At 41.2% G+C, this 18,308-nt stretch overlaps 3 gene segments (V, D, J or C); 1 reads left to right on the top strand and 2 right to left on the bottom strand.

Annotated features, from left to right (window-relative positions):
- Positions 1 to 596: 596 nt before the first annotated feature.
- On the bottom strand, positions 597 to 1,989 carry LOC139648135 (Ig kappa-b4 chain C region-like). The segment is given in 2 exon segments: positions 597 to 1,095; positions 1,958 to 1,989. A coding segment is annotated over 1 exon segment (261 nt).
- Positions 1,990 to 2,917: 928 nt separating this feature from the next.
- On the top strand, positions 2,918 to 3,408 carry LOC139648134 (immunoglobulin kappa variable 3-20-like). The segment is given in 2 exon segments: positions 2,918 to 2,969; positions 3,077 to 3,408. Coding segments are annotated over 2 exon segments (384 nt in total).
- A 4,615-nt stretch (positions 3,409 to 8,023) lies between these two features.
- On the bottom strand, positions 8,024 to 8,490 carry LOC139648136 (Ig kappa-b4 chain C region-like). The segment is given in 1 exon segment: positions 8,024 to 8,490. A coding segment is annotated over 1 exon segment (261 nt).
- Between the last annotated feature and the right edge of the window lie 9,818 nt (positions 8,491 to 18,308).

Genomic DNA, 18,308 nt, shown 5'->3' with positions numbered 1-18,308 from the left:
GTTTTTAATGGAGCGGCATCAAGGCAAATCCTCTGCCTCCACTGACCCCACCTATTGTTTTCCCTGTTCCTCCAAGCTGCCAGCATGGACTGGCCCAGAAATGAAATGAAATGAAATGAAATGAAATGAAATGAAATGAAATGAAATAAAATAAAATAAAATATAAATACACTGAGCAATAAAAATAGAGCATTTCCATTTTAGCAGCATCTCTTCAACATTGAACTGTGATGTCACAGGGCACAATGGAGAGCTGTAGGGTCGTATGGGTTGGAGGACTTGTTGATAAACTTAACACAGTCAGAAGCCTTACCAATAGGACACTTTAGTAATGAGGGATCATTTGGAGATTTTCTGGGAAACGCAGTCAATTTCATGTGATTCACTGAATTTATGAATGTGTGACAATGCATTACATAATCCCATCATTTCTTCTCAAATCATCACCAGTATTTATAAAATCCTATAGTCACTTTACCCTGAGACGAGTTCAGTCAAGTTAGTTCAGTTAAGACAGCATCATAAGACATCTGTTATTTTCATAATAATATCCATGGAAACTCAACTGATTTGGTCAAAACAACTTTATTGTTTTAATATATCGAGAATATTGGCATTACTGCGAGCAAGAAAACATCACTATTTCAATATGTAATAAGAGAGAGAGAGAGAGAGAGAGAGAGAGAGAGAGAGAGAGAGAGACGAGTGCAGACTGAGAGCAGTAGCAGAGTAAAACCAGTAGCAGAAGTCCCAGTGAGTCAGGTCAGGACTGGGAACACTGGTCTCTCCTCAGTGTCTCCGAGAGCGGAGACTGGGAGCCCTGGGTGGCCTCACAGGTCACAGAGCCCACCTTCCCCCACTGGTCTGCAGGGAGCCTCAGGGTGCTGCTCCAGCTGTAGTGGCCGTCCTTCTCCAGCACCCCGGGGCTCCTGCTCTCCTCCCAGCTGCTGCTGCTGCTGCTGCTGCCGTCCACCTTCCAGGCCAGCCTCCAGTCTGAGGGGAAGCCCTTGTTGGCCAGGCACATGAGCGTGGCCTTCCCCTGCTGCAGCTCCACGCTGGAGGGGGGCAGCACCGTCAGGGTGGGACGGACATCACCTAGGAGACACCAATCAGCTTAGAGGACAGGAAGGCCGCAGCTGTCAATCAATCACCAGGCGGTTTGACACCTTTACTGTGTGAGAGTCCATTTTCCCCTTTAAGGAGTTTCTGTCAGATGGCTTTTATGCTCCACCAGTCACTCACTCACACATTGTTTCACTTCCCTTTAAGAAGCTTCTCATGCATTTCAGCATGTACTTGCTACATTTTAAAAATTTCCTCCAAATTTTCAATTTTCTCTAGCTGTATTTTATTTAAAAAGTGAAAAATGCAAAAGAATTAGATTACCAATACATTTTTAAATGTTCTATGAAATAACTGGATACCGGTTGAAATAATGGTCAAAATATACATGTATACTAACACATGGATTGTGTTGAAGAAAACTGTAAAAAAAAGCAGGGTTAGGTTTAAAACAGCAAATTAGAATTAGCAAAATAATTAGAATTAGAATTAGTCAAAATAATGTTAAAGCAGGCTATATTTGAAAGCATGAGATTTGGCTACATTTTCAAATTTTCAGTTTTATAGAAACGCTCATTACTTTAGGTTTAATTTGACTTTGACTTTTACGGTAAAACTGGGAAATTAAAAAAGAATCTGCCAAACCATTTAAAAATTGGTATTTTTTTTCTAAACATTTTCTAAAGCTCAAGCTGTTGACTTTTGACAGTCCTACAATGTGTAAAGAAAAGTGCAGTAAAGCAGCTGTAAGTTAGACTCCATGGTTAAGGAGAGAAACAGAGAAAAGAAAAGGACACTAGAAGTCACAAGATATTTATATCTACTTTAAAATTCCAACACAGGAATTAAAGCCTTAATAAATAATATGATATTGAAAATTTGTGCAGAAACTTACTTCCAACATCCAGTCTGCTTCCTCCACCAAAAGTCCACCACAGTGATACAAACTCATTGAGCCGCCGTACAAAAACCTCTCACTCTAGAGAGACACGGCTCTCTCACTTTACCAGACAAAACTAAAACTACAATGCCTCAAGAGTTATGAATACATGCTTTCTCCTCTGGCCCCAAAACGTATAATATTTAGATTGGTCATTTGGATTACATTTATTAATATGTTTTTTCACTGGTGAGAGAAAACTGTTTGTTTAAAAATTATATATTAACATGGAAAGTCAAATATTTTGCTCTAAAGTGCATTGCATACGCAAGAAATTAAAATGTAGCTAATGGATTAATAAAAACATTAGATAGGTGAACTTACTTCCAACATCCAGTCTGGTTCCTCCACCAAAAGTGTACCACAGTGATACAAACTCATTGAGCCGCCGTACAAAAACCTCTCACTCTAGAGAGACACGGCTCTCTCACTTTGAACAAAACAAACTCACCAAAATTATTTTCAGTTCATAAAACTTTAGCTAACTGATGTAATAATAAGCTAAACTATCATATTATGCACCAAAATTCCAACATTAATCTTTTTTATTTGTGTATTGTTAATTTTATCTTGTAGTGATATTGATTTCTCTAGCAGTAAACTATAACAAGACATGAGATATCCTTGAAGAAAACTTGTTTATAGACATCAAGCCAAATCTACATCAAATGTTGCGTGAATACATTGTTAATCAAGAGTTTGGTAACTTGATTGATCCATTTAGAAACAGCATCATCACAGTAATCCAAGTCCCTGTTGGAGTCAGTCAGAGCATTTCCATAGAGAGCCACTTTGCATCAGCAGCACCATGCTCCAGTGCTCTGGGAGAGTTTATAGTCCTGAGAGTTGAACACTGGATGACTGACAGCTGTCCTTCATGACAACAGAAGCCACAGAAATCCTCCTCATCAAAACATGACTTTGATCTCCATCCTCATCTGGACTCTCCTCTGCTGCTGCTTCACAGGTAAAGTCCAGAGAATCAAACTCCTCTCCTCTATGAACATCCTTCCCTCTGAAATGAAGCGGAGAAAACCATGACGGTGGTTTATGTTTTTGTCTCTGTATCCTCAGAGTCCAGAGGCCAGATCACAGTGACTCAGCCTGGAACAGTGAGGTCTGCTCCGGGAGGCTCAGTCACCATCAGCTGTCGAACCAGTCAGCCGGTTTATGTTTGGAGCAGCTACCATCTTTTAGCCTGGTACCAACAGAGAGATGGAGAAACTCCTAAACTGCTCATTTACTACGCTAGTACTCGAGCATCAGGGATTCCAGATCGTTTTACAGGCAGTGGATCAGGGACTGACTTCACTCTGACCATCAGTGGAGTCCAGGCTGAAGATGCAGCAGTTTACTACTGTCAGAGTTACCACTATATCAACAGTCAGAATGTGTTCACACAGTGATAAAGCGTCGTACAAAAACCTCCCTCAGTCACACTGAACAGAGACTGAACTGACTGCTGCAGCTGGAAGCTACTGCAGGAACTGATACAGTTCACTGAAGACACACACACACACACACACACACATATATATATACTACCAGTTTGCCTTCTTAATTTAAAACAGTCCACCCCTCAACTCAACAACCTGAAAGTTCCCCCAAATGAAGAGGACAGTTCCAGTGAAGAAGCCCAATCAGGCCATTACAGTTTTTTTCTTGCTAACAAGCATCGGTCAATACTGAAGCCACTTTTTCAAAACTCTTCATACAGTCTGCATTACCAACATGCATCTTGGCCAAACAGTTAATCTCACCTCCAAAACTCACTCAAACCACCAAAACACTTCATACATGTCTCAAAATAAGTTTGTTTGACCCTAACACGGTAACACTTTATAATAACTGCACACTATGAGGCATTATTTAAGTATTACACAGTTATAAATGTTTTATTCTTGATTAATAAGCTAACCTATAATGCGTTTAATGATTGTATTTTCATATTTTATAAATGATGGATTCACTATTTCTAAATTAAGTATTATATCAATTACAAACCAGTTATTTAGGAGTTGTTAATGGTGCATAAGATCATTTAGAAAGTGTAAGTTAATGATTGACAAACTATTTAGATGTACATTTATGCAAGCATTTATCCATATAATGATTTAGACATGCACTAATGGTTAGTGAGTGTGTTAATAGATGTTTTATAAACACTTATTAATACTGCAATTCATGATTAATTCAGGTTGTTAGAAAGCATTTACTAGTTAAGTATTTTGTGTGACCTCATCTGAAGTGAGGACTATCTATGCCTTACAAAGCTTTTACAAATGAGATTGAAAGGCTGGTAATACCTGAAGGAGCATTCCAGCAGTACCTCAAGACTCACAAAAGTCTCAAAATTATTTTCTCAACAGAAAAAGGAAACAGACACAACACAAAGTGATATAGAAAATATACATATTAATTATAGTTATAAGCATTTATAAATATTCATAATGCTGTATAACAATAATCATAACACATTATAAAGCATTTTATAATGACTTATAAGGTCAAGTATCATAATACTTCATAATTGCTGGTCACTCACTGACATAGGATCATAGTGCATTATAAGTATGTTTATAATGCATTATAGACATGGGCGTCATAGAGATGCACGTCCAGACGAACTGTGAAGCCAGTAGTTCGCCTGAGCTATGATGAGCCTGGAAATCTATGGCGTTATTATTGCGTCACAATTATGCGTGCACTAGGGGACATTTTGAGTGCACCAAGAACTTAATTTTGTAGAGAAATGTAGTGTTACGCAAATAATTATTAATTTTGAGGAAAAGAAAATACATTTTGCACTCAATAAAAGTGAATTTGCATGTCTGTTCTTATCCACATGTGCACAGAATTCCGATATCTTTCAAAGAGTTGTCTTGCTCTCGCCACATAGTTCTCCTGCTCCGTGCGCGCTCAAAGCTTTGCCTGCGCTCGCTCAACATGCAGAGTGTTACAGCGATCTGATTGGATATCAAGCCAGCCAATCATACATGACCTTCTCCGCTCCGATTGGCTGGCTTGATCTCCAATCAGATCGCTGGTCAGAACAGTAAGACGAGGCGGACAGTTTGATACAAACATGTCAGAGCAGCAACGCGGAAACAGCGCCCAACAGCCACATGTGAGTAGTTAATACATCTTTAATTACTTTTTAATGAACCATTATGAATTTGCTTGCTCATCAGCTGTATAGATATCAGGCCAGTAGTTACTATTTTGCCGTCTCATTTAGTATAAGTGAAGTAAGCTAGCATAATGTAGCCTGCTAGCCAGCGCTGCTGGTGGTCTGGGAGAACTCGTCACATGTCGCCGCTACACATTTTTTTAAGATCACAGAGGAAACCTTGATCATGTCTGGTCTAGAAACTAAACAGTAGATAGCTTCCTGGATTCAAATTGTTTCAATGAGATTGCAAATAGTTGCCAACCAGCTATATAGTACACTTAGCTTCCACATCAAAGCTTATTATTTTAAAAGATATTTAGCTTAATGGACCCTGTTGGGCCAGGCCATGAGGTTAAACAAAAGAAAAACTAGTTAAGACAATAGAGTCAGCATCTGCGGCCTAACAAGAAAATCAGAGGCCTGAACTCTAGCCCACCCGCTGGGCTGGGACTTTAAACAAAGGAAAAGCAGCGCCAAAATTCCAACAGGCCCTGAAGTTCACACCTACGTGTGAACTGGCTGGAACCCAACCTCCGGTCTCTCATTGGACGAGACTCGGACGAGCCCCGGGACGTCCCCGTGACGTCACTAAGAATATAAATTCCAGAGCTACCTTTCCGCACTGCCCCTTGTCTTGCGACTCCATTGCTAACAAGGTGGTACTTGAAAACGTTTAAACTGTTTCTTTTGTTTAGTCGAGGCGCAGTCTTCAACTCGCTGGACGAACCCAGACTGTTTAGTGTTAGCTGTAACACTGTTGGATCCAGAAGGATTAGACTAGCTGTTTGTGTATCCGGCATTCTAACTCCTCACACGCACTGTATGAGTAACCGGTGCGTGTGGCAGACCTGCAGAAGTGGACTGGAAGAGAATACAGCTGAGGACACTCCTTCCCTCCAAGAAGACGACGTAAGGATACGTTTCTTCAACCAAGTCGACTCCTGGCTGAAATCCTTCGCTGCCTATGAGGAAAGAGATAGCGGTTCCGCCGACCCGCCTGGGAGGACCCCACCGGATCGATTAGACGGACTGAAAACACAGACCAATCACTCCAGAGTGATTCCCCAAGTAAGAGGCTTTGGTTCTGGGCAGAGACTAGCATAGGTGTGTTAAAATAAGCTTGACTGATCAGAAGCTACAACTGTGCTTATTGGGAAGCGCATCGGACTGGCGTGTCCATATTATGCTGTGTGAAGATACCTCAATCATTGTGCTTGCTGCTTAATTTGATTGTGTTCATTTGAAGCTGATTGTGTTCAGCTGCATGTTGCTGGACTTGCATTTGTGTCGATAGTCACCGTAGAGAGCCAATATACTGCATTTTACCAGTTCAAAGACCAGTAACTCGGTGTACCACCCCAAGTCGTATCCCGAGTCCCTGTGTGGTAAAAGGCTGCTATTCTGTCTCTAGACAGCGAGTAGAAGCTCTAGTTTACCCTGAGTACTCCCCTCTATTCTCTCTCTCTCTCTCTTACTAACCACCACATACACACACACACACATCTCATTACACATGCATTACTACCTAAGGATTAGATGGTGTCGGTTTAGCTGCCTAACTCCAACCCCATCTTGGTTCCAAAGCCCCTTTGTTCAGATTGCGCGGTCACGGCCGCCATCTTGAACTCTCGCGAGACGTCCCACCCACGTGGTCACGTCCGCCATCTTCCCCACACGCACCCACACACACACACACACACACACACACATATCCATATATGCCATATGCTGCTTGTGCCTTATGCTTGCTAGTTTAGATCCATAGTTATAGTTGTGTAATAGTTGATTGATTAACTGGAGTGCTATTGATTATTGATTAATATTACTAAAGTTAAATAAACACTGTTATATTTTTAAAGAGAAGTTGTCTGTGATTTCTTATGCATATGTGTTGTGGTAACTGCTGGTTGTGAGGGCCTGTGTACAAATTCACCCTTCACTGTTCACTCATAAATGTACAGTGGTACTGAAACACTGTCATTTGGGGGTGAACAGCCATTTTGAGACTGAATTAAAGGTTCAGTTATTGGTCCCTGACTCCAGGGTGGCGCCCCGTTACTATTGACCCCCGTCGATAATTGTATGAATATTAATAATTCCATGATTATTAATTATGAATTGCTAATAACCAAACCTGCCCCTATCAAAGCCCAACAGCAACGATAGAAAGCCTGAATGAATCTTCGTAATAACTAACAAACTAAACATCATATACATTCACCGAACGAAGATTATGGAAATAAAATGCACCTTTCTCGCTAGAAATGTTATCAAAACGCATTTTAATGCCGAAACAATCTTAAAATATTGCATTTTCCACTGAGAATAAAAGAATGTCAGCCATTTTTTTTTTCGCCGCAGAGAGAAACTTGACGTCACGTGACGTGGACGCAGACCAACGTAACCTTCTCCTGCCACCGGTAGGGCGCTAATTTAGGAAACGCTCCTGTGGGTCGTATTAGAGGGTAGGAACAAACTACCTATGGGATCGTTGGAGGACTTGTTGATAAACTTAACACAGTCAGAAGCCTTACCAATAGGACACTTTAGTAATGAGGGATCATTTGGACATTTTGGAGATTCTGGTAAACGCAGTCAATTTCATGTGGCACTCACTGAATTTATGAATGTGTGACAATGCATTACATAATCCCATCATTTCTTCTCAAATCATCACCAGTATTTATAAAATCCTATAGTCATTTCACCCTGAGATGAGTTCAGTCAAGTTAGTTCAGTTAAGACAGCATCATAAGACATCTGTTATTTTCATAATAATATCCATGGAAACATAACTGATTTGGTCAAAACATCTTTATTGTCTTAATATATATAGAGAATATTGGCATTACTGTGAGCAAGAAAACATCACTATTTAAAGATATAATGAGAGAGAGAGAGAGAGAGAGAGAGAGAGAGACTACAGTGCTGAGTGCAGACTGAGAGCAGTAGCAGAGTAAAACCAGTAGCAGAAGTCCCAGTGAGTCAGGTCAGGACTGGGAACACTGGTCTCTCCTCAGTGTCTCCGAGAGCGGAGACTGGGAGCCCTGGGTGGCCTCACAGGTCACAGAGCCCACCTTCCCCCACTGGTCTGCAGGGAGCCTCAGGGTGCTGCTCCAGCTGTAGTGGCCGTCCTTCTCCAGCACCCCGGGGCTCCTGCTCTCCTCCCAGCTGCTACTGCTGCTGCTGCTGCCGTCCACCTTCCAGGCCAGCCTCCAGTCTGAGGGGAAGCCCTTGTTGGCCAGGCACATGAGCGTGGCCTTCCCCTGCTGCAGCTCCACGCTGGAGGGGGGCAGCACCGTCAGGGTGGGACGGACATCACCTAGGAGACACCAATCAGTTTAGAGGACAGGAAGGCCGCAGCTGTCAATCAGTCACCAGGCGGTTTGACACCTTTACTGTGTGAGAGTCCATTTTCCCCTTTAAGGAGTTTCTGTCAGATGGTTTTTATGCTCCACCAGTCACTCACTCACACATTGTTTCACTTCCCTTTAAGAAGCCTCTCATGCATGAGAGCATCTCAGCATATATTTGCTACATTTTAAAAATTTCCTCCAAATTTTCAATTTTCTCTAACTGAATTTTATTTAAAAAGTGACAAATATGAAAGAATTAGATTACCAATACATTTTAAAATGTTCTATGAAATAACCGGAAACCGGTTGAAATAATGGTCAAACTATAAATGTGTACTAACACATGAATTGTGTTGAAGAAAACGCAGGGTTTAAAACAGCAATTAGAATTAGCAAACTGTCAAAATAATGTTAAAGTACGAGAGATTTGGCTACATTTTCAAATTTTCAGGTATATAGAAACGCTCATTACTTTAGTTTTAATTTGACTTACATTTACGGTAAAACTGAGAAATTAAACAAGAACCTGCCAAACCATTTCAAATTTTTTCTAAAACTTTTTCTAAAGCTCAAGCTGTTGACTTTTGACAGTCCTACAATGTGTAAAGAAAAGTGCAGTAAAGCAGCTGTAAGTTAGACTCCATGGTTAAGGAGAGAAACAGAGAAAAGGACACTATAAATCACAAGATATTTAGATCTACTTAAAAAATCCTGACACAGCAATGAAAGCCTTAATAAATAATATGATGTTGAAAATTTGTGCAAGCAATTTTGGAACAAGTCAGGCAGCTGTAAGGTAGACTCCATGTTTAAGGAGAGAAACAGAGAAAAGAAAAGGTGACTATAAGTGATGAAAATCAACACAGTGAATATTTAAATGTACTACTAACATTCAGACACAGGATTAAAACTGTTGATAGATGATACGATATTTTATATTTGTAAAGAAACTTACTTCCAACATCCAGTCTGGTTCCTCCACCAAAAGTCAACCACAGTGATACAAACTCATTGAGCCGCCGTACAAAAACCTCTCACTCTAGAGAGACACGGCTCTCTCACTTTGAACAAAACAAACTCACCAAAATTATTTTCAGTTCATAAAATTTTAGCTAACTGATGTAATAACAAACTAAACTGTCAAATTATTCACCAAAGTTTCAACTTTAGTCTTTTTTTTATTTGTCTATTGTTAATTTTATCTTGTAGTGATATTTATTTCTCTAACAGTAAACTATAACAAGACATGAGATATCCTTGAAGAAAACTTGTTTATAGACATCAAGCCAAATCTACATAAAAGTTTGAGTGAATACATTGTTAATGAAGAGTTTGGTAACTTGATTGATCCATTTAGAAACGGCATCATCACAGTAATCCAAGTCCCTGTTGGAGTCAGTCAGAGCATTTCCATAGAGAGCCACTTTGCATCAGCAGCACCATGCTCCAGTGCTCTGGGAGAGTTTATAGTCCTGAGAGTTGAACACTGGATGACTGACAGCTGTCCTTCATGACAACAGAAGCCACAGAAATCCTCCTCATCAAAACATGACTTTGATCTCCATCCTCATCTGGACTCTCCTCTGCTGCTGCTTCACAGGTAAAGTCCAGAGAATCAAACTCCTCTCCTCTATGAACATCCGTCCCTCTGAAATGAAGCAGAGAAAACCATGACGGTGGTTTATGTTTTTGTCTCTGTATCCTCAGAGTCCAGAGGCCAGATCACAGTGACTCAGCCTGGAGCAGTGAGGTCTGCTCCGGGAGGCTCGGTCACCATCAGATGTCGAACCAGTCAGCCGGTTTATGTTTATAACAGCAACCACCGTTTAGCCTGGTACCAACAGAGAAATGGAGAAACTCCTAAACTGCTCATTTACTCAGCTAGTTATCGAGCATCAGGGATTCCAGCTAGTTTTACAGGCAGTGGATCAGGGACTGACTTCACTCTGACCATCAGTGGAGTCCAGACTGAAGATGCAGCAGTTTACTACTGTCAGAGTTACCACTATATCAACAGTCAAGAAGTGTTCACACAGTGATAAAGCGTCGTACAAAAACCTCCCTCAGTCACACTGAACAGAGACTGAACTGACTGCTGCAGCTGGAAGCTACTGCAGGAACTGATACAGTTCACTGAGGACACACACACACACACACACATGCACACAAACACACACATACACACAAACACACACACACACACACACTGTGTTCACATACACACACAAACCGACACATACACACGACTTGTTTGGTGAGAATTTATGATGTTGTTCATAGTGTCACTTCCAGTTTGCCTTCTGAACTTAAAACAGTCGACCTCCCACCTCAACAACCTGAAAGTTCCCCCAAATGAAGTTCAAGTTCAAGTTCATTTTATTCATAAAGCACACTTAAAAACAACAATTGTCGACCACGGTGCTGTGCAAGTATACAAAACACAAATAAAATAAAAATAAAAATAACAATGATGAAAATAAAGATCATACAGAATCAAAAGCTACAGTAAAGAGATGGGTTTTAAGTTGCCAATAGCTAGACCATGGAACAGTTAAAAGCTTTAGGTCAGTGGACCTGAGAGACCTGCCGGAAACTTGGGGGCAGTGTTAATTTTGACAACAAATTTTTATTTAGTTTTAGTCATAGTCTTTTGACTAAAATGACGGGTCTGGTGAGAGAGCGAGTGAGCGACAGAGATAGAGAAAGAGAGAGAGACAGACTGTTTGGATCTCTTCCCAACTCGTCTTTCCATAACATTTTCATCTCGTTTTTATTCGTTGACGAAAATGTCAATAAATTTCGTCATAGTTTTTGTCATCAATTAATTTTTATTTAGTTATTGTCTCGTTTTTGTCAGCGGAAAAATGTTGCTGACGAAAACTATGATGAAAATTATCCGTCAACTAAATGAACACTGCTTGGGGGTGTAGTAGATCGGAGATAAAAGACCTGTGAGGGCCTTAAAAACAAGTAATAGAATCTTGAAATCAATTCTTTGGTGAACAGGGGGCCAATGAAGGGACACCAGAACAGGGGAAATGTGGTCTCTCTTGGTGCCAGAGAGAAGCCTTGAGGCAGCGTTCTGGACCGGCTGCAGGCGGGACAGGGAAGACTGACTGATACCAAAATACAAGGAGTTACAATAGTCAAGGGGACGGGAAATGAATGCATGTATAACTATTTGCAGGTTGTGAAAAGAAAGGAAGGACTGGACTTTGGAAATGGTTCTTAGCTGCAGGAAGCTGGATCTGACTACTGAGTTGATCTGTTTATATATATATTGGCCTATTTACAAAGGAGCTAAGAGATGTGGAGGAGAGGAGAGGTGAAAAAATAAATAAATCAATATTAAAAATAAAAAAGGAAAGTTCGGGGAGATAACTATAACGGAAATCTATATAAATCTCTTACAGAAGGTATTGAGCAGAAGGCAAGGCAAGGCAAGGCAAGGCAAGGCAAGTTTATTTATATAGCACATTTCAGCAACAAGGCAATTCAAAGTGCTTTACATAAAACATTAAAAGCATCGAGACAAAATGAAAACGATAAAATTCAAATAAAAGACCAAGAAAAATAAAGTTCATTAAAGAGCTAAGAGAATAAAAAAACCCAAAAAATAGGCTAAAATAGAATAGGACAGGTGTAAAATACAAGAATAAAGGTTACAGTGCAGTGTGAGAGTTGAATAGTTATTTGATGTCATAAAAGGCAGCGGCAAACAGAAAAGTCTTCAGCCTTGATTTAAAAGAACTGAGAGTTGCAGCAGACCTGCAGTTTTCTGGGAGTTTGTTCCAGATATGTGGAGCATAAAAACTGAACGCTGCTTCTCCATGTTTAGCTTTGACTCTGGGGACAGAAAGCAGACCTGTCCCAGACGACCTGAGAGGTCTGGATGGTTCATAACATAGCAGAAGATCAGAAATGTATTTTGGCCCTAAACCATTCAGTGCTTTATAAACCAACAGTAGTATTTTGAAATCAATTCTTTGACAGACAGGAAGCCAGTGTAAAGACCTCAGAACTGGAGTGATGTGATCCACTTTCTTCGTCTTAGTGAGGATTCGAGCAGCAGCGTTCTGAATCAGCTGCAGCTGTCTGATCGATTTTTTAGGGAGACCTGTAAAGACTCCGTTACAGTAGTCCAGTCTACTGAAGATAAATGCATGGACAAGTTTTTCCAAATCCTACTGAGACATAAGTCCTTTAATCCTTGATATATTCTTAAGGTGATAGTAGGCTGACTTAGTAATTGTCTTAATGTGGCTGTTGAAATTCAAGTCTGAGTCCATGACTACTCCAAGATTTCTGGCTTGGTTTGTGGTTTTTAACATTACCGATTGAAGCTGTGCACTGACTTTTAATCGTTCTTCCTTGGCTCCAAAAACAATTACTTCAGTTTTATCTTTGTTTAATTGAAGAAAATTCTGACACATCCAGTCATTGATTTGTTCAATGCACTTACTCAGCGTTTGTATGGGATTATAGTCCCCTGGTGATATGGTTATGTAAATTTGTGTGTCGTCTGCATAATTATGGTAACATATTTTGTTGTTTTCCATAATCTGAGCCAGTGGAAGCATGTAGATGTTGAATAGAAGAGGCCCCAGAATGGAGCCTTGGGGAACTCCGCATGTCATTTTTGTCCGCTCAGATGTGTAATTACTTATAGACACAAAGTAGTCCCTATCCTTTAAATAGGATTCAAACCAATTTAGTACTGTGCCGGAAAGTCCCACCCAGTTTTCCAGTCGGTCCAGTAATATGTTGTGGTCGACCGTGTCGAATGCAGCACTGAGATCCAGTAATACTAAGACTGAAATTCTGCCACTGTCTGTGTTTAAGTGGATGTCATTGAAGACCTTAACAAGGGCAGTCTCAGTGCTGTGGTGTGGTCGAAATCCTGACTGGAAGACATCAAAACAGTTGTTTAGTGCCAAGAAGTTGTTCAGCTGTTGAAAAACGGCTTTTTCAATGATTTTACTTAAAAACGGGAGGTTTGATATGGGCCTATAATTGTTCATTAGTGACGTGTCCAGGTTGTTCTTTTTTAAGGGTGGCTTGATGACTGCAGTTTTCAGGGCCTGTGGAAAGACACCTGAGAGAAGAGACATGTTTACAATTTGTAGAAGGTCTGAGGCCATACAATTTGAAACATTTTTGAAAAAGCCTGTTGGCAGAATATCAAGGCAGCAGGAGGAGGATTTCAGATGTTGTATAATGTCCTCCAGGTTTTTATGGTTGATCAGATAAAATTGTGTCATGGTATTTGAATTGATTTGAAGTGGACACAGGGACAACACATATCCTGTACCTGATATGGAGGCACTGACTGCTTGTCTAATTTTCTGAATTTTGTCAGTGAAGAAGGAGGCAAATTCATTGCAGGCCCTGGTGGATAGAAGTTCAGAGGCTACTGACACAGGAGGGTTTGTTAGCCTGTCAACAGTAGCAAACAAGGCGCGTGCGTTATTATTGTTTCTGGTGATGATGTCAGAGAAAAAGGACCGCCTTGCATTTCTCAGTTCCAAATTATAAATGCAAAGTCTCTCTTTATAGATGTCATAATGAACCTGGAGATTTGTTTTTCGCCACCTGCGTTCAGCCTTTCGACACTCTTTTTTCTATTCTGACCAGCGTGGTATTTCTCCATGGAGATCTTTTCTTACCAGAGACAACCTTCACCTTAGTGGGTGCAATGGCATCAATAACATTTGTAATTTTAGAATTGAAATTATCTACAAGCTCATTGACTGAGACCCAAGAGAGGGCGGGTGTGGAAGAGAAAGCCTGAATAAATAAATCACTGGTGTTTTCAGTGATATACCGTTTTGCGATTGCCTCTGTTTGAACATTTGTGTGCACGGAGATAGTACTCTCAAAGAAAACACAGAAATGATCAGAGAGAGCAACATCAGTCACCACAACCTTAGAAATGTTCAGACCCTTGGAGATAATTAAGTCCAAGGTGTGGCCCTTGTTGTGTGTGGGCTCCGTCACATGCTGAGTCAGTCCATAGTTATCAAGAACACAACACAGTTCTTTAGTCCCTTTGTCCTGGGGATTGTCAACATGGATGTTAAAATCACCAACAATAACTACACAGTCAAAGTCAATACAGATTATAGACAGCAGTTCTGTAAAGTCATTGTGAAAAGGCTTCTCCCCTACCTTTTCACCTGACCCTATTTTCCCCCAAATTACTGCATTCTAATGTAATATGTCCCCTTACCTGTGCAGAGTCTTACCTGTTCCTTGGGCTGGTTAGAGTAAAAGGGAGAGTGTGTGTCTGCATCCCTGTATTTAAGGTGTGGCCTGGGCCATACCAAGTCAATGGGGGAGGGACTTTCCCTGGCTAAAGCGTAATGTGGAAGTTAAATTGCCCACATAGAATGGTGACTGTTTATTGTTTTATTTAGATAGTCATCCTATATAATGTTTGAAAATATATGTTTCATTTACATTTTAAGAACATTTATGATAACCTCCTCTAATAGCCTACCCTATGTTTACCTAGGATAATAGTTCAGTCCTATCAAGGTGGGGCTGGGGAGGGTATATAAGCTGGTCATTCTGACCTTGGTAGAGAGAAAGTAACAGCTTGCTGTGAGGCTGTGGAAGTGTTTGATTTGAGTTGATATTTGTAGCATCCCGGGGCTGCGTCTTTTTGTTTCCTGATTTTTGGCTTATCATTTTTGGTTAATAAAACCACAAGCTCGTTTGCATTATACCTCTGCCTCATGACTCCCTTCTTCAGCATATCGACATCTTTTTTTGAAGTTTTTCCAGTGCCAGTCAGCCACACTAGCATCCCTTTTAAGTAGTGGTACAAGCGGTAACTCTACAGTCATCAAAAAAGGTTGCACAGTATTTAGGTGGCCTGTAGATATTTAGGAACATAGCTTGAGAAGAGGAATTCAACTGAAGAGCCACATATTCAAAAGAAGCAAAATTTCCATAAGATATCTGCTTGCATTGGAGGGAATCATTAAACAAAATGGCAACTCCACCTCCTTTCTTACGCACTCTAGCTTCACTCATAAAACTGAAATTGGGAGGGGTTGACTCGATAAGAACAGCTGCACTGTTATCTTGGTCTAACCAAGTTTCAGTTAAAAACATAAAATCAAGATTGTGCTTAATGATAAAATCATTGATTACAAATGTTTTTCCTGCCAAAGACCTGACGTTTAATAAAGCTAGATTGATTGTGTTAAAAGCATTATCTGCCCAATCTTTTGGGACAGGCTGTGGCTGACGAGGAATGGATGCTAAATTTGCTAAGTTTGCAGAATCGGTTGAGTGCTTCCTGTTTCTTAGCAGATTCACCATTCTTTTTCTATTACCTATCAAGACAGAAATTGAGGAAGCTATTGGCACACAGGGCCCCGGCTTAACCTGGGAAGAATCATGAGTGTCATTATCCTTGCAGCCTGGACCCAGCAGATATCAGTTAGAGCTTGTTGCATTTTGTACACAAACAACTGGACGTGCTGTGCTTTTATCAGGCTGGGGAGATAGACGATGACTCCGATGCCGTCGTGTGTGTGGGGGGGGGGGAGGTGGGCGCTGTAACTGTGGCGATTGTGTCAGAACTGGCTGAGGACTTGAAGGCAGTGGTGGAGGTGGACGCCGAGGGGGGTTTAGGGGAGAGAAAATGGGAGTAGGGCGGGGGGTAAGTTTGGTCCCAGCAGTGACCAGCTCTTTCATCTGATCAGTGAACTCCAAGAGGGGGGAGGAGGGAGAAAGGGTGACTGGAGAGGAGGGTGACCTGGATGGGGCCTGGGGGTTGAAGGAGGTGAATCCTCACAGGCGGTTGCGGGTGAGGGGGGTAGAGACTCTTCCTCTCGGCTCTGATGTCTCTCATGATTAAAGATCTCGTCAGGCGGGGGCCGAGGCGGCTCTCCTTCACGGTTTCTGCTGCGCTGTGTTATCTCTTCCTCCTGTTTTGATTCCTCTTGTCTCTTGTCCTTGGCAGAGGGAACAGATGGGTGATGCAGGAATTAAAATAGGTTAGAGGTGAACAATTTTACTCCTGACTTGTTAAGGCAAAGTCCATCTGACTTAAAAAGATGTCTGCGGTCCCAGAAAAAGTTGAAATTGTCAATAAAATGCACTGAATGGACGGTACATGCAGTCGAAAGCCATGTGTTCAGTGCCAACAATCTGCTGAATCTCTCAACTCCTCTTCTGACTGGCGGTAGAGGGCCACTGATAAACACCTCAGCATTCAGAGAGCTGACTGTGTTCAACATATCAATAAAGTCTCGTTTCAGCAATTCAGACTGTTGTTTTACAACATCGTTAGTCCCTATGTGCACTATGATGGTTTTCACAGTTGGATGTGCAGCCATGATATGCAGGATTCTTTCTGTCATGTCAGAGACCATATCCTTGGGAAAGCAGAGTATTTTGGTGTTTTTACTGTGCATGCTTTTCATATCTTTCACAGCAAAGTCACCCACAATCAGAGTTTGAGGCCCAGTCGTTAGCTTTCCCTGTAGCCTTTTACTCTCTGATTTACTCTCAGTCCTTACCCTGCTGTGTGAAGATGAGAGGTTATCCAGGTCATCAGACGGAGATCCAGGATCCTGCAGCAGTGGAGCAAATCTGTTCTCCAGTTGCACACATGGTTGTTGGGGAGGCTTGTTGCTAGTCCTCCCTTTCGCAGCTGTCCACTGCTGTGTCCTGCTAAGTACAGGGGTTGAAGAGGCATTCTGCCTGGATGATAATGCAGGCCAGCCAGTCGCATCACAAATCTCAGGGCGCTGGGCTCTGCCTGTTACTCGTCCTCCCATTTCCCAGGGAAGTGATCTACTCTTAGGCTTTGCACCAAGAGAGTTCCAGGGAGGACTACCACTTGTAGATTTATTACCCGGTACACAGCCCTCCTGTTTCTTGGTAGTTTTGTTGGTGCTAATTAGCCGCGTGTTAGCATTCTCTTGTCCGCTGTTCTGAGTCCATGGTAAAGTGGTGTTGTTCCCACATAGTCCATTTACTTCCACATTCACTTCTAACTGGTGAATTTTGGTTTCCAGCACTGCAATCTTCTGTAGAAGTTTGTGGTAGTCGTCCGTGGAGAAGGGGGGCATCTTGCTGCTAATTAGCTTTAGCTAAGTACCACGTATCCAGTCACTGCAGTACAGGCTTGTGCTGTTGGTAGGCCACGCTCACGTAGTACTGAGGAGGTCATAAAAATGTTGAAATATGGCAATAGCCTACTATATCTACAAATAATTACAGTCCCAGTGCTTTATAAGTATCCAGGAGCCGCTGCACGTAGTTTCTCACAGAAGAAAAGCAAGAATATTAGCAGAAAAATGCAAACAGAGGCGAGAGCAAGAAGTAAAGTGTCTGCAGCGTTTGCACTGTAAGAAAGCAGAAATAAATACATTAATAAATATTTTTTTTTTTTAGCTTTATTAGCTTTATTAGTGAAATTACACAACTACAAACTAGATGGAACAGGACAAATAAAGTGCAAAACAAAGCAAACAGACAAAAAAAAAAAACCTACAAAACAAGACAGATAGGAGTTTACATCAGTTTTTGAGTTTGAGAAGAGAGTAGGTGGGTGTGTGTGTGTGTGAGAGTGAGTGTGTGACAGTGAGAGCGAGTCTGTGTGAGTGCGTGAGAAATAAATACTTAATAAATGATGATAAAAGATAGTTTGTTCCTTGTATTTCTTCATTCTCTCTTGTGCTAAAAGCATGAAGTTTCTTGGGACTGCCAACTCCCACACACTCGCTAGCCAAGAACCCTCTGGCCCTCGACTGCAGCC

The sequence above is a fragment of the Centroberyx affinis genome, unplaced genomic scaffold (genome assembly GCF_046629955.1).
Source record: "Centroberyx affinis isolate AG114_WGS23_722 - 3 ecotype Tasmania unplaced genomic scaffold, CSIRO-AGI_Caff_v1 ptg001162l_1, whole genome shotgun sequence".
In the NCBI taxonomy this organism is placed as follows: Eukaryota; Metazoa; Chordata; class Actinopteri; order Beryciformes; family Berycidae; genus Centroberyx; species Centroberyx affinis.
This window is presented reverse-complemented; position numbering and strand designations above follow the sequence as displayed.